This window comes from Nilaparvata lugens, chromosome X, assembly GCF_014356525.2.
Source record: "Nilaparvata lugens isolate BPH chromosome X, ASM1435652v1, whole genome shotgun sequence".
NCBI lineage: Eukaryota > Metazoa > Arthropoda > Insecta > Hemiptera > Delphacidae > Nilaparvata > Nilaparvata lugens.
The window spans coordinates 2,178,650-2,196,519 of NC_052518.1; the positions used below are offsets into that span (position 1 = coordinate 2,178,650).

Here is a 17,870-nt window from a genome sequence, read left to right on the forward strand (position 1 = left end):
TATTATATAATATAATTAAATTAATGTACTATTGAATATATTGTAGGAAGTCTTGATTCGTCTTGAATAATGCAACGCTTATACATTAGTGTATCTCGATTATTGCTGGAAGCTCCTAAATCAATCTTTTATGAAATTTTCATTATTATGTCGTTTTTCAAAGGATCTTCCCATCCTTCATCCGCAACAAATTAGTTCAGAATTGATGAGTAGATCGGTTTTTGGTGTTGATTTGAATTTTTAAAAACATATATTTTAAGAAAGGTGATAGAAGCTTATTTGTATTCACAATAAAAGTTTCTCAGACTGTGGGTACTCAATGTGAAGTCAATGAGTAATTTGGAACACAATAAAAGTTTTCAAGAACACTCTCATTCTATCATAACATAGTTCATTGATATAAGTTAGTATATATATTAGAGCTATAATATTTGTTATATGAGTAATATCATTTAACTTAACTCTTCAAAAGTTGAAACTGCAGTTCTCTCCATGAGTTGAAACTACAGTTCTCTTGAAGAGTTGAAACTACAGTTCTCTTGAAGAGTTGAAACTTCAATTATGTTCAAGAGTTGAAACTACAGCTCTCTTTGTTTGAATTCCAGTTCTCTTGAAGAGTTGAAACTGCAGTTCTCTTCATGAGTTGAAACTACAGAGTTTGAACTCCAGTTCTCTTGAGGAGTTGAAACTGCGATTAACTTCAAGAGTTGAAACTACAATTTTCTTCAAGAGTTGAAACTACAGCTCTCTTGAATAGTTAAAACTACAGGTCTCTTCAAGAGTTGGAACTGCATTTCTCTTCATGAGTTGAAACTACAGTTCCCTTGAAGGGTTGAAACTGCAATTATCTTAAAGAGTTGAAACTACAGCTCTCTTCAAGAGTTTGAACTCCAGTTCTCTTGAGGAGTTGAAACTGCGATTATCTTCAAGAGTTGAAACTACAATTTCCTTCAAGAGTTGAAACTACAGCTCTCTTGAAGAGTTAAAACTACAGTTCTCTTGAAGAGTTAAAGAGTTGAAACTGCAATTATCTTCAAGAGTTGAAACTACAGTTATCTTCAAGATTTTAAACTACAGCTACTTCTAAGAGTTTAGACTACAGGTCTCTTCAAGAGTTGAAACTACAGCTCTCTTTAAGAGTTTGAATTCCAGTTCTCTTGAAGAGTTGAAACTGCAGTTCTCTTCATGAGTTGAAACTACAGAGTTTGAACTCCAGTTCTCTTGAGGAGTTGAAACTAAGATTATCTTCAAGAGTTGAAACTACAATTTTCTTCAAGAGTTGAAAATACAGCTCTCTTCAAGAGTTGAAACTGCAGTTCTCTTCATGAGTTGAAACTACAGTTCCCTTGAAGGGTTGAAACTGCAATTATCTTAAAGAGTTGAAACTACAGCTCTCTTTAAGAGTTTGAACTGCAGTTCTCTTGAAGAGTTGAAACTGCAATTATCTTCAAGAGTTGAAACTACAGTTATCTTCAAGAGTTGAAACTACAGTTATCTTCAAGATTTTAAACTACAGCTACTTTTTAGAGTTTAAACTACATGTCTCTTCAAGAGTTGAAACTACATATCTCTGCAAGAGTTGAAATTACAGCTCTCTTCAACAGTTGAAATTAGTTGTGCTATATGACTAAATAAAATCGTACTTGAAAACTTTTATTGTAACTTTCAATAATAATTCAAGTAGCCCTGAAAAGAAAAGTGAGTATTCTATGAGAAATGTGCAGAATTGTCTTGGATTAAAAAATTGTACCTTGGATTATAATTGATTGAAGATTGAGATCCAGAAGCATCCGAATTCCAAGTGATTCCTATGGGATGATCTCCAGTAGCCTGACACACCAGAGTCTGTGAAGTTCCTCGACGGACACTAGCCTGAGCCGATTTCACGTCGAATTCAGGAGGAACTGTGAAACAGTGGTATATTAACATCACTTTCCTCTCATCAAAACCACAAATCACTACTTGAAAGCACTGTGACATTCCACAGCAATAGTACACAATAATTTATAAATTTATTTTTTTGTAAGCGAGATGAGGAACGACGGGAGAAGCCTCCACCAAATATGTAAAGAGGATGTGCCTTCACAAATTATGTAAGGAGGGAAAGAACTATGATAGCAATAGAGAACAGAAATACTAGAACTTTATTTAATTTGTATCTTCCGATTTACATGGTTGAAAATGATAAATATGAATTTTTCTCCATTCCAAAAAAAGGTAAATATAAATATATATACAAACACAATATTAAAATTGAATTTAATGGGGAAAACAACTCGCTGCTGCTTAAGATGATTCAATCTTTGTGGTTATAAAAATTAAAAACAATGATCTTATCCAGTAGTCACCTACCTTTTGAATATGGCTTCCCCCTTTGGCATCCACTGGTTTAATCGCGACTTTACAGTTAGTATTCTAAAAGAACAAAAATTAACTGAACCAATGAATAAGTTCAGAGCCCGTCTCCCTTAATAATACAATTGTTTTTAAACTGCCCGATCTGTGACAGTACAACTGTATTATAAAACGAATCGAAATCTAGCCTTTTTCCCTGGATCAGCCGGACTTTACTCACAGTCCTAACGAACGAGCTCTGCCCCAGAAGCTAAATTTTGGGTATTAATATAAACTCAGTCAATGCCAAACATGAAAGCCATTTCAAGTACATATTTTTATCTGTCGCACAGGCGGCACGTTTGTTATTAGAAACAAAGAGAAGCTATGTTAATATTGACAACAAATGAAATAAACAATCTTTCTGTCGATGACAAAGATTGTTTGAAGACAAAAACACTGTTCATTGAACTTTTAATTAAAAAACTCTAGAATTCTGATCTATATGAGATAAATATATGTCCCATATGACCAGGTGACATATTGAAAAAACTTTGAAAACTTTATTGAAAAAAGAAAAAGAAAAGTAGAATATTACATGAATAAATCAATACAATTTTAACATTGAATTCCCTAAAGGTATTCCTATATTGGGCATATTGTTTGCCCATTTATTTGATATATCAATAATATACAGAGTGAGTCATATATATAGGAACCCTTCAATAATTTAAAGACTTTTGTAGAATACAATACTGTAACTTTTAGGATAAGTTCAACTTTATAATCAATGGTTGTCTACACAGGTTATAATATTAAGGAAGATGGAAAACCTAATTTGAAAGTATGTATTATTATTAATTGTTGCTGCAGAAAAGAGTTGTGAGCATGCTGGATCACTGCAAGCCACTCTTTGTCGAGAAAAAGATAATGACAGTGTATAATCTATCAGAGTCTGTTATCTGTGAGAGAGAATCTTCATCCCTATATAGGGGCCAACGACATCCATAACCATCAAACTAGACAAAATCAAAACTTGATGTCAGAAGATGCTGGAAAAATGTAACAGGCGTTTCTCAATGACAGTAATGAAGTTTTCCAATAAACTACCTCTGGGTGTGAGATAGCTGCCACTAACAAAATTCAAAAACACTCTTAAGTCCTGGCTGACAAAAAACAATTTTTTTGTCATAGTCATTCAATTTCAGCTGTTTTACATCCATGAAATCAAGCCGGTAAACAGCTGATTGTGGAACAAATACGATTCAACATTACAACAATACAACAATACGATTCTCATTACAGCATACTATGCTGAAATAAAATCATGTTTTCTCTAAAGTCGAGTATGTTTCCTAGTTCCGAATTTGAAACAGCAAAACTGGTACGAAAACCACCTTTCAACGCTCCAGGTGGAAGTTTTGTCAACTACAATCAATAAATTCCTGATTCGAAACTTGTAAACTGGGTTATATTTATAGAATGCATGTAGTAACGTCAGTACAGGCAGGTAATGTTTTCTATTTCTCAATTATTCTTCTTTAGATTATCACGACAAGAAATAGTGTACATTACTTGGACGTGAATGTCTTTTGCAGTGCTCGAATAAAATTCTAGTCTCGGCTAACGCCTCGACTAGAAACATAATTTTCGCCTGCCAAAGGCCCCTTCCCGTCTTTGTTATGTAAGATACTATTACAACCCTACAGAGTTTGAGGAGGCTGATTGCTCTATAATAGTTCTGTGGAAATATTTACCTTCTTAACTGCTGTACATTATTCACAATTGATTAGCTACTTATACCTTCTTAATCACTCAATCAGATTCTGTATGTTCAAACATTGAAAGAATAATGTCATGTAAAACAGCTGAAAAATGGACTTATTTATTTATTTATTCACATACAAAAGCTCACAGAGTAAATCCATGAAGAGCCTTATTGACATCAACTAACTTAGATACATAATATTTGACGCAAAATAAGAATGAAAAAATAAAATAAAGAAGTAAACACAAATTTTGAATACTAATATGATCAGAAGAGGCGAAATGAGGCCAAATGAAAACATAATAAACTAATGATAATAGAAAAATGAAGAAGAAAGAAATGAAAATAAAATAAAGTCAATAGAGAATAGAGGAAAAATAGGACTTTAGAAGAGAAAAAAAAGAAATGAGGGAGTTTAGTATAATTATTTATCAATCATGACTCAGCTATAGAGCGATATGCTTGTTCACAGGATTTCTGAAAGGTTTGGAACAGCAAACGGATCAATTCAGTGGCTTATTCTATTGTACAAACGTGAAGTTTATTTATTTATTTATTTATTTATTTATACGTGGATACAATAACAAATCATATAAATATGATTGGGAAGGAACAACAGGCTTGGCCCAAAACTATTCCATTCCCAAAATTTTGATTACATGTCCAAAAAATAGGTTATGTTTGTTCTGTAGGAAGTTAAAGGTCAACTTTCGTCCAAAAATAAATATGAGATGCGAATTTTAAATTTAGAAAAATTAAAACACCAAATTATAGTTAAATATTACACTTAATTATCACTGCACATTGTATTAATTGAGTTATTTTATGAATTTTGAAGCCAAATTCTGTATATTATGTAAGAATTATTGTAATGATGAGTCGTTCTGATGAATGAGAACATCTAATGAATGACTATGACAAAAATATATTTAAATGGAGGGAGAGAATATTAAACTGAAATGTTAACTCACTATGAACAAGAAGATGAACGGTTGCACTGAGTCCTGCCCCAATACCATTGGTGGCTTCACATAGGTACTGGCCTTGATTTTTCTGGGTGAGCCTGCCTTATCACCAATGTTCCATTGCTGCTGATTTGCATGTTTCGCGTGCGAGCGGTGATGTCTTCGTACTCAGTCGGTTGTCTTCCTGCATTATTCAAACAGAAGAAAATTATTCGTCTCTGAATTCAGAACCAAAGGTTATGATCACATTGGATGCACGTTTGCGTTTACATTGGGTTGCGCGGAAAAATGAAAATTACACACATCATTGCTTTCGACTTATCATTGTTTTCGACTTCCAAGACTTTTCTCAATTCTAAGGCTTCTCTCAACTCACACTTACGCGACGGGAATCCGCAACTTGCGCCCAGCGGTCAGAATGTGTTTGGCCACTCACAGATTGAACGTAACAAAGTGAAAGTCCGTGACGTCATCACGAGTGATGCCATTTCGCTCTCACTAGCAGCCGATCCGACGGAAGGAGCGAAATTCAAATTCACTACAGTATCCTAAGGAAGCTTCAAGCAAAACACTACTGTATTATGACAACATATTAGCCAACTTAATGAGATACATATTTCCATCCTATAATTACATTCCAATTGATATTGAAAGATTGGGCTAGAACCATGATTGTACGAACAATCATTCATCAAGATACAGTCATCTTGAATGAATAAATCTCTGTCAAATTGGTTCTAGCAAACACATCATCTCAATCATTCATTCTAATGTTTTGACTTTTCATTTCTGAATTTTGTTTTAATAAAGATATATTTTGACAAAGACAATGTGGGTGATAGACAAAGATATATTTAAATACTTATAACTTCAAATACTAATAACTTTGAACCTCCGTCACTCAGCCTAGCAAACTGTTCATCATATCAACTCTGTTCATTTTCTCACTCATGGTGACAGCCTGAGAGAGTCAATATGTGCTAATTATCGAAAATTTGATGAGGTGGTGTGGTTTTGACAAACCGGGGGTTTCCCGGTCGTCAACCTTTTCAACATACTGTCAGAGCTGGAAATTCGATGTATTCATGATTTCAAAATTCATCACAAGTCGAGGTAAATCAATGGAACTCTTTTGGAGTCGAATAGGAAGGAATGGTCGTTATAAAGCAGATGGTTGTCGGAAAGTTTATATACCGTTATCACTTAAAGAGAGAGTGAGAGACAGACAAATAATGTGACTGGCAGTGATGACGTAAACAGTGTACGTGTATATAGGAGCCATGTTTCACTCCCATTTGACCGCTGGGCGCTAGTTCTGTGTGTCCTACGCGACTCAGGTCGAGAAGAGACTGCGACACTGGTCTATTCTCGACGCAGCATACTGTTATGAAATTCACACATGTTCGTGAGTGGTATGAAGGAGGAAAAGAGATGGAAACAAATAGAGAGAGACAGAGTGATGAGAGCCGGAATGGGGCGGCAGGGTGGCTGATGATTGACAGGTCCCTATTGTCTATGGGACTAGTCACCTTTCTTTGTTTACATCTCTAGGGTCTTCTAGAAAATACTGACTATTTCTTACTTCTTGTTTGTTTATTGTGTGGATAATAGGGAAGAAGCTTCCATCATTCTGGATTTTTCTGGAATGAAAACGTTGGGGTATATATATAGAGTAGGGATGGGTATCGAAAGACAAAACATCGATGTTTTTTCTCCTGAACATCGATAAGTAAAAAACATCGAACAGTAAACATCGATGTTTTTAAACATCAATGTTTTGAACATTGACGTGTTGCCGTACATTTTACGGAAGACTATTATATCCTTAGAGTAACTCAGATAGTGAAATCAATTTCATTTTTTATGTTCATGTAAAAGGAAGGGACAGAGCTTTTAAAAAGTAGTTAACAATAAAGGAATATTATTGATTGGCAGCAACGAAACTGTAAGTAAATAAATTGTTTGTAGTTGTAGGTAATCAGACTACGTTATCAACGGAGATTGTTATTTAATGGAATATAAAAAAGAAAATCCAATAATAGTTGAGTCAGAAATCTCTCGGGATATCGTCGAAGATTCTGTCTTGGGATTTCATCCTAAGCTAATTTTAGCAATCATTGTTACTCATAATCATATTCATTCAATACCTGATAGTTTTATTTAGGAAATGAGAATGAATAGAGTTGTTTTTTATGGCTATCTAAACTCCATACAATACGGGGACCTATATTCCAGAGCTAGATTAATAATTGGTATTAAACGTATGTTGAGGAAAGCACTTGTAATAAGAAGAACTCTTTCTTCCTAAGAAACGAAAAATCCGACCTCTTATTCAATTCTAAATAGGTATCTAACCTTGACAAGGGCCACAGTTATGTAAATCCTCAAGAGTATCCAACAGTCTCACATAAAAATACAGAGATCCTGATTGAAAAATTCCTTTTTTTGTTGGGAAAAACATCGAATGACCGATGTCCAGGTAAAACCATCGATAAGTGAAAAACATCGAACAGTAAACATCGATGTTTGATGTTGAAACATCGATGTTTCTAAACATCGATGTATCGATACCCATCCCTAATATAGAGGGATCGCTCGCCTAGTCAGTTAGTGATAAGTCAGTCAGTGATAAGTCAGTCAGTGATAAGCAAGTGAGTGATACGCAAGACTTCCAGTGGTGAAGGAACATAGTGCCAGCCGTATCCAAAGCCTGGCAGTTCCTAGTGATAATTGTGATAACTGTATAGTAATTCAAATACAAAAAATTCAAATTCTTTATTAGCTATTACATTCTTCACATCACATTTACAGTATGTAGAGAGTTTCTGCTTTGTCAATATACATATTGACAATTGTGATAATTGTATAGTAACATTATTGTAATACCTATCTAGTGTAGAATAGTGATAATTGTTATAATTGTCGGGACAGTTGTATCAATATACGAGGTACAGGACGGTGATACGGATACGCGAGCACGTGATACGGATACGCGAGCACGTGATACGGAACGATAGTAAAAAGTATAGTGATAATATTGTTATAATTGTCGGGACAGTGGTATCAAGATACGAGATACAGGACGGTGATAAGGATACGCGAGCACGTGATACAAAACGGAAGTAAAGTTACGTGATACGGAACGGTAGTAAAGATACTTGATACGCAAACTGTGATACAGAGTCCTGGTATAAGATACAGACAGTGATAGTGTTGCATACTGTGTTAATGAACTATAATTATTATTAGATTCTGTGTTTATAAGTGATTAATCTTCATATCGCCATCTAAGGACTAATTAGTTGATTTATTATTTCCTGTAGTAGAGTTAGGAAATATCTGTTGTTTTAGTAAGTCAATTGTTTCATCTACCAGTTTAGAGTACACTTAAGTGTAATTATATCTTCAAGTGTTGTCAGCTCATTCTATAGTACTATAGAACTATAGTACTATAGTACTATAGTACTATAGTACTATAGTACTATAGCTCATTCTATAGTACTATAGTACTCAGCTCATTCTATATACATTCATATAGAACCCACAAAAACTAGGTTTTGAAGAGGTAAAATCTGTAACAATATGTTTCCAAATGGTGGCGCTCAGACCATTCGATTCTAGTCTCCGCGATGTCACCATTTGAAAACACATGCTCTCGACTAGAGTCGAGTCTCTTCTCGACCTGAGTCGCATAAGTGTGAGTTGAGCCTAAGGCTTAGGCCTTGACTCTAGTCGAGAGCATGTGTTTCCAAATGGTGACACTCAGACCAGTCGATTCTAATCTCCGCAACGTCACCATTTGAAAACACATGCTGCGTCGAGAAGAGACTAAAGTTGCAGTCTTGAGTCGCATAAGTGTCAGTTGAACCTTAGGGTATGATCACATTGGATGCACGTTTGTGCATGTGAGAGACAAAATCTGGAAAGAGTAATAGAAATTGCACGATTGTTTGTGCGTTCAGTGTGAACAGCGACAGAAGTCACAACGTTTTTCTATGTCACTTTCAAGATTTTGTTTCGCATGGTACTCGTCCACTTTGCAAAAATGTGCATCTAATGTGATCAGAACCTTAGAATCGAGGAAAGTCTTGAGAGTCGAAAAAATGATGTGTGAAATTTAGAATTATGAGTAAAATTTAGAATCGAGAGAAGCCTTGAGAGTCGAAAAAAATTATGTGTAAAATGTTCATTTTCCAGGTATTTTTGTTTCGTATATCATGACGTTATACTTCTGGTCTTTGAAGTAAATGAACAATTCCATCTTCGAAACTGAATTCTCTTGATGCTCTATCATAGCAATTGCAAACTAGCCATATAATTAAATAAAACAAAACTAGTGTTCTAGTCTTATTATAAAGTTTACTTCAAATTAAAAATCGGCAAATAATGCACAAATACATAACGCGTTATTTGGTATACCAAATCATGATGGAAATCAAATTTCCAGCTGAGCTTTAGTGTTTACAAGTTTCTGTTTCTTCAATGGTTCCAAATTTTCTTGAATAACTCAATATTATTTGTTACAAGTGGTAATTGAGTGGAATATTTCTAATCAATTTATCAATTCAAGCCTTCTAAATTCAAAATTTATAGTTTTCATGTTTATTTTGGACTAGAATTTTGTGAAAATTGTACACGTGAAATTCTAACCTCATCTTGGACTGTGTCACCTTCAAATTTGGAAGAAAAATAGCACAAGGACTACCTTATTATTTTATCTACCAATGTTATTACATTAGTCTCATTTGTATTGCAAATAAATAAATAAAAATAAATGATCTGATTATAATATTTGAGTGTTTGATTTCTTATCACACTGTGATATAAGGCAGAAAATCAGTCAAGTGAACTCGAATCAAATCGAAGTTCATCCACAAATATGAACAGAATACAATGACCAAGAAACACAGCATTGAGACGAGCTATATCAATTATGTTACGGTATGCTTGGCACAGGAATGGATTGCCCATGATATACTTCTGGTCTTTGAAGTAAATGAACAATTCCATCTTTGAAACTGAATTCTCTTGATGCTCTATCATAGCAATGCTTACAATTAATTGCAAACTAGCCATATAATTAAATAAAACAAAACTAGTGTTCTAGTCTTATTATCAAGTTTACTTCAATCTAAAAATCGGCAAATAATGCACAAATACATAAGCGTTATTTGGTATACCAAATCATGATGGAAATCAAATTTCCAGCTGAGCTTTAGTGTTTACAAGTTTCTGTTTCTTCAATGGTTCCAAATTTTCTTGAATAACTCAATATTATTTGTTACAAGTGGTAATTGAGTGGAATATTTCTAATCAATTTATCAATTCAAGCCTTCTAAATTCAAAATTTATAGTTTTCATGTTTATTTTGGACTAGAATTTTGTGAAAATTGTACACGTGAAATTCTAACCTCATCTTGGACTGTGTCACCTTCAAATTTGGAAGAAAAATAGCACAAGGACTACCTTATTATTTTATCTACCAATGTTATTACATTAGTCTCATTTGTATTGCAAATAAATAAATAAAAATAAATGATCTTGATTATAATTTGAGTGTTTGATTTCTTATCACACTGTGATATAAGGCGGAAAATCAGTCAAGTGAACTCAAATCAAATCGAATTTCATCCACAAATATGAACAGAATACAATGACCAAGGAACACAGCATTGTTTATTTATTTATCACATTGTGTACAAATACTTAACATGAGGAAAGGCACAACAGGCTCATGCCCAAAACTGTCCCATTTCTAATTTATACTATACTGTCCAAATCAAAATGTTGGTTATGTCACTTTCACTGTTCAAAATACAATTTACACTCTTCAATACTCAGATTAGCGAGCAAATTTTGTATTAAACAGATGTTATTAGAGTCTAGAATGAAAAAAGGCTGAATTTTGAATGAAACTAGAAATTTTTGAGCTTAAAACTTCACACTTTACAAAAAATTGTGACGAGCTATATCAATTATGTTATGGTATGCTTAGCACAGGAATTGATTGCCCATGATAAAAATCTGGTGTGGTACAGTCACACAACTTTCCTTGCTCATTGAACTGTAAGCCTCATTCTCAAACAAGAATAATTTAGGGGAATAACATAATGACGATTGGCGGTAACATAATTTGAAACTACAACCAGACTACTGTATATGTGTATATATGATTGTTTTCAGAGTTCTTTTTCCTTTGTGTAAATTGTGAAATTCGATGGATTTTTTCAAAGTCATCAAAACAGCTGTTCTACAGATTAAATATCTCGACTATGTGTTCTTTTTATAAACTACTCTACCTACCTACCTCAAGCACGAGAAGGAGGTTACAAAGTCCATTTCTATGATGGGGTGGACCCCCCCCCCATTAGTTTCCCAGAAAGGAGACGCATGCCAGTTGATAGAGCTGATAAATAACTATACAGAGTATGAATTTGAAAAAAAATCGGTCAAGTCATTTTTGAGAGAATCGTGAAAAACATAGTTTTTTAGTAATTATCCGCCATTTTTCTCAAAAACTTTACGGAGCTCCTGCAATTATCCCAGGAATGAGACTCATGTGAATTGATAGGGCTTATAAATAGCTATCCATGATATGAATTTGAAGAAAATCGTTGGAGCCGTTTTCGAGAAAACCGTGAAAAACATGGTTTTTTAGTAATTATCCGCCATTTCTCTCAAGAATATTACGGAACTCCTGTAATAATATAATAATATAATAATATAATAATATAATAATATAATAATATAATAATATAATAATATAATAATATAATAATATAATAATATAATAATATAATAATATAATAATATAATAATATAATAATATAATAATATAATAATATAATAATATAATAATATAATAATATAATAATATAATAATATAATAATATAATAATATAATAATATAATAATATAATAATATAATAATATAATAATATAATAATATAATAATATAATAATATAATAATATAATAATATAATAATATAATAATATAATAATATAATAATATAATAATATAATAATATAATAATATAATAATATAATAATATAATAATATAATAATATAATAATATAATAATATAATAATATAATAATATAATAATATAATAATATAATAATATAATAATATAATAATATAATAATATAATAATATAATAATATAATAATATAATAATATAATAATATAATAATATAATAATATAATAATATAATAATATAATAATATAATAATATAATAATATAATAATATAATAATATAATAATATAATAATATAATAATATAATAATATAATAATATAATAATATAATAATATAATAATATAATAATATAATAATATAATAATATAATAATATAATAATATAATAATATAATAATATAATAATATAATAATATAATAATATAATAATATAATAATATAATAATATAATAATATAATAATATAATAATATAATAATATAATAATATAATAATATAATAATATAATAATATAATAATATAATAATATAATAATATAATAATATAATAATATAATAATATAATAATATAATAATATAATAATATAATAATATAATAATATAATAATATAATAATATAATAATATAATAATATAATAATATAATAATATAATAATATAATAATATAATAATATAATAATATAATAATATAATAATATAATAATATAATAATATAATAATATAATAATATAATAATATAATAATATAATAATATAATAATATAATAATATAATAATATAATAATATAATAATATAATAATATAATAATATAATAATATAATAATATAATAATATAATAATATAATAATATAATAATATAATAATATAATAATATAATAATATAATAATATAATAATATAATAATATAATAATATAATAATATAATAATATAATAATATAATAATATAATAATATAATAATATAATAATATAATAATATAATAATATAATAATATAATAATATAATAATATAATAATATAATAATATAATAATATAATAATATAATAATATAATAATATAATAATATAATAATATAATAATATAATAATATAATAATATAATAATATAATAATATAATAATATAATAATATAATAATATAATAATATAATAATATAATAATATAATAATATAATAATATAATAATATAATAATATAATAATATAATAATATAATAATATAATAATATAATAATATAATGATATAAATTCGAAGAAAATCGTTAAAGCCGTTTTCGAGAAAACCGTGAAAAACATGGTTTTTTAGTAATTATCCGCCATTTTTCTCAAAAACTTTACGGAGCTCCTGCAATTATCCCAGGAATGAGACTCATGTGAATTGGTGAATTGATAGGGCTTATAAATAGCTATCCATGATATGAATTTGAAGAAAATCGTTGGAGCCGTTTTCGAGAAAACCGAGAAAAACATGGTTTTTTAGTAATTATCCGCCATTTCTCTCAAGAATATTACGGAACTCCTGCAATTTTACCAAAAATTAGACTCATGTAAGTTGATAGGGCTTATAAATAGCTATCCATGATATAAATTCGAAGAAAATCGTTAAAGCCGTTTTCGAGAAAACCGTGAAAAACATGGTTTTTTAGTAATTATCCGCCATTTCTCTCAAGAATATTACGGAACTCCTGCAATTTTACCAAGACTAAGACCCATGTCAGTTGCTAGGGCTTATAAATAGCTATCAATGATATAAATTTGAAGAAAATCATTACAGCCGTTTTCAAGAAAACCGTAAAAAACATGGTTTTTTAGTAATCTTCCGCCATTTTTCCCGCCATCTTGAATTTAATCTTATTGAATTTCTTATTGTCGGATCCTCATGGTATAAGGACCTTAAGTTTAAAATTTCAAGTCAATCGGTTGATTGTGAATGGAGTTATCGTGTTCACAGACATACACACACACAGACCAATACCCAAAAATCATGTTTTTGGACTCAGGGGACCTGGAAACGTATAGAAAACTTGAAATTAGGGTACCTTAATTTTTTTGGAAAGCAATACCTTTGGTATTACCTATGGTAATAGGGCAAGGAAAGTAAAAATTGGTCTATAATGAATTACCTATAACCTTCCGCCAAGTCAGAGATGGTGTTGGAAAACCATCAGCTTCACAGATAAAAACTGCAGTGCCTCCTTGTGTTACATTTACATCCTTAGGCTCCGTGACCCAACGAGGAGGGACTGAAATTGGAATAAACAACTCTTACTACCAAGGTTAAGGAACTCATCCATCAATTTCAACTTTTTCAACCATCAAGCATTGTCAATTCACTTTTAATCATGTAACATATATCATTTTATAATGGAAGCAGAAATATGACACAGGTATCTTGTACGGCTGAAAACAATTGTTTTTTTCAATTGTTGATAAATCTCCCACTTAAATAAGAAAAATCGATTAATGCAACCCTGGAATACAAGTAGACAAAAAGACTCAAAGATAATGGAAAGCAGTTTTTGGAAATTCACAATAATGAAATGGATATTCAAATTCAAAATAATGTCAATATCTACAAAAAATTCAAACAAGAATTATGTAATAATATAATAATACAAAAATATAATAATATAATGATATAATAATATAAAAATGCAATAATAAAAAAATATAATAATATAATAATTAATAATATAATAATATATAATATATAATATAATAATATAATAATATGATAATATAATAATAAATAATATAATAATATAATAATATAATAATATATAATATAATAATATATTAATATAATAATATAATAATATAATCATATAATCATATAATAATATAATAATATGATAATATAATAATATAATGATATAATAATACAATAATATAATAACATTATAGTGAGACAAGATGCAGAAAAGTTCAAGAGAAAATCAAATCAGATTTCATTCAAAAATATGAAGATTACAGATTACAATTTTCAAGGGACAAAATACACAGAAACTACATTTTGAACTATATCCTGCACACGGACAAATCATCCACGCAGGGAGTATATTCTTCATATTTATTATTGTTGCACTATTATTTTGTAAATATGTATTCTTTGATGAATAAATTTGAATTTGAATTTGAAAACATCATTGATTAATCATTATAATATTACTGAATATTGTATGTGATCTGAATTTCCATATTCTGTATCTCAATAGTAAATTTCCGCAATTTTTAGGCTCTGTCTGATTTCATCTCTCTTGCTTTTCCTCTGTATTGATATCAAATTATACTTAGTGTCAATCGCGTCTTTTCCATACTAGAAAGAATCACTTCTACCTTTGAATGAGAGTCATTGAACAAAGTTTAACTTTATGAAACATATCACTCTGATTCCACTGTGAGAAATACTCGAATAAATTCATTGAAACTAATCTGGAATATTTACAAAAAGATCATCAGCTTCATCAACATTAACCTTCCGGCAGTCGCGCTGTTGTAAAAAGTACAACAGTGTCAGTTTTTTTGCTGCACAAAACTATTGAATGGGGTGGTGTCAGAGAATGAGTCACCTGTGCATTCTACGACTTTCCCCCCATCACTCCACTGAGTTGCAGTATCAACCGAGCAATGGTTCAGTCTTTAAATGCCATTTAGTCACGATAGTGCATAACATAGGGAAAGACTGTAGGCTATACGGGGACTGTAAACGAACCAATAACACAGAATTGATGGCTTTGCTTGGTGTATCTTATTGGGCTATGAAATGGTAATCATCCAAATGTTCATAGGCGTAATATAATCCAAGAAAATGGAGAAAGTAATTATACAATCAATTAATATGTTTAGTAATAAACATTAAATAATATGTTTTAAACATGAATAATATTAAATAATATGTATAGTACGTAACACTTGGGAAATTGGATGTTGTACAAAATACAACACGCGACTGCTCGTGTGATTGAGTATGGCGCGACTACCGGAAGGTTAAAAAAATATCTTCAAATCTTTCTATAGCTTGAAGATTATAATATTCTATCTTATATTTGACCGTAGTCCTGCAGATTGTATTATATATCATTTCATACGTCAATCTGAGAAAAGAGAACTTATTCTTAAAGGTCATTTCATTTAGCTTAAAGGCTCACTCACTTTGAACATGATTCGGGATAGCTTCTAAGAATGGAAGACCATTCGAAAGAATGAAAGAGCCTTTAGAATTCCACCCTTTCTAACTCTTCAGAATGGATTTTCTCTCTCATGTGCCTGTCCACTTACAGACGTTGGCTATCATGGTGGCTAGCTTACACACGTGGCTAGCCACATCTCCACAAAATCTATATTATATTGAAGCTGCATATTTCAGAATATGCACAAACAAATTATTTCAGAATGGCATGACTTTCAGAATTTGATGAGATGATGTTTCTCTCCAGTGTGGTTGTTCTTGCAGAGAAAACTTATACTATAGATTGTTTCATTCTATGGTTCTATTTAACAATTTCCAATATTTACACGACGTATGTAAAATCAGTTTTGAGAACCATTTTGTTTCTGAGTCTACAGGTAGATTACATAGATCACCATCAAAAATATGCAAGTTTGTTGCGAGAAAATTTTAATACATTATAATTATAATTAGTACAGAGATAGGAAGGAATGACGCTTTTCGAATCATTTTTTCATAGTGAAACAGTGCAGTAACTTAGTGCGAAAGCCGAAAGCGGTGCCAATCAGTGCCAGCTGCCTCAGCATAGGATCAACTCAAAATTGAGCCAATTCTGTGTGCGAGAGCCAATGTAGCTCTCAAAAAACTAAGCTGCAGCAAATTTTAAAGACCTACAGATAACTCTGTCTGTGTAAATGTATTGTAATAATAGACCTCTCAGCTATCATCAATGAGAAGAGGATATAGAGCCAATCTTCTGCTCCATATCCCTTCATTTAATCAGAATAACTTATCTATAACTTACAGTATAGAAAACTGTTTTGTATTCCTCTCATGCTAGGTTTTATCAAGTGAGATCAATCTTAATTAGTATTTAAAGCGAGTTAGTATTTTAATGAGTTGATCTGATTGATGCAACCCAGCATGAGAATATAATTAGTATTTAAAGTGAGTTAGTATTTTAATGAGTTGATCTGATTGATGCAACCCAACATGAGAATATAATTAGTATTTAAAGTGAGTTAGTATTTTAATGAGTTGATCTGATTGATGCAACCCAGCATGAGAATATTCATAATATTTTCCTCCCAGAATTTTTGTGCCGATTTGGGAATACAGGATATTTTGTTCTATTCCATAACCTATATTTTTTCTTTTGTTCACTTTGCAACCGCCTTTGGTATTTTTTGAAACCCCAATTCCCACACTTACCCTATTTTGTTTACACCTACACTTTGGAAAAGAAAAATTCACACCAGATTTTGGCATGATGTATGAGTGAATGCTTCAAATGATTCTTATCCTAGACTAGAGCGGTCCTCCTTAAAGTACTTCGAAAAAATATATTACAGTACAGTTTTACAATGGTATATCATCGAATATAACAATATATTATTTCAAGGATGAAAACTACATATTTTTGGATAAATCCATCATAACCTCAGAGATGCACAAGATTTTCATCATTTTCCAATATATAATATACGGGCTTACTATCAAGATGGCTTTGCTCATCCATGATATAAGGTTGAGTGGTTTAAAAATAAGAAATACTCTCCAACCACTGTAGGATAGTCTTGATCCTCATGCCATCTTTTCATGCAATGAGGGAGTATTAATAAATATTAGTGCATGGTGTCGCTAAATTGTCAAATTGTT

The 17,870-nt window shown here is 30.5% G+C and overlaps 1 protein-coding gene across 1 annotated transcript in view; it reads right to left on the reverse strand.

The window, feature by feature from the left end:
• Positions 1-17,870, reverse strand: part of LOC111050816 (Down syndrome cell adhesion molecule-like protein Dscam2) — a gene marked incomplete in the record, with an annotated part of 322,193 nt that overhangs the window by 76,439 nt on the left and 227,884 nt on the right. Inside the window, 4 exon segments of the mRNA XM_039442229.1 lie at positions 1,751-1,904; positions 5,074-5,152; positions 5,154-5,251; positions 14,167-14,286. Coding sequence (XP_039298163.1) covers positions 1,751-1,904; positions 5,074-5,152; positions 5,154-5,251; positions 14,167-14,286 — 451 coding nt within the window.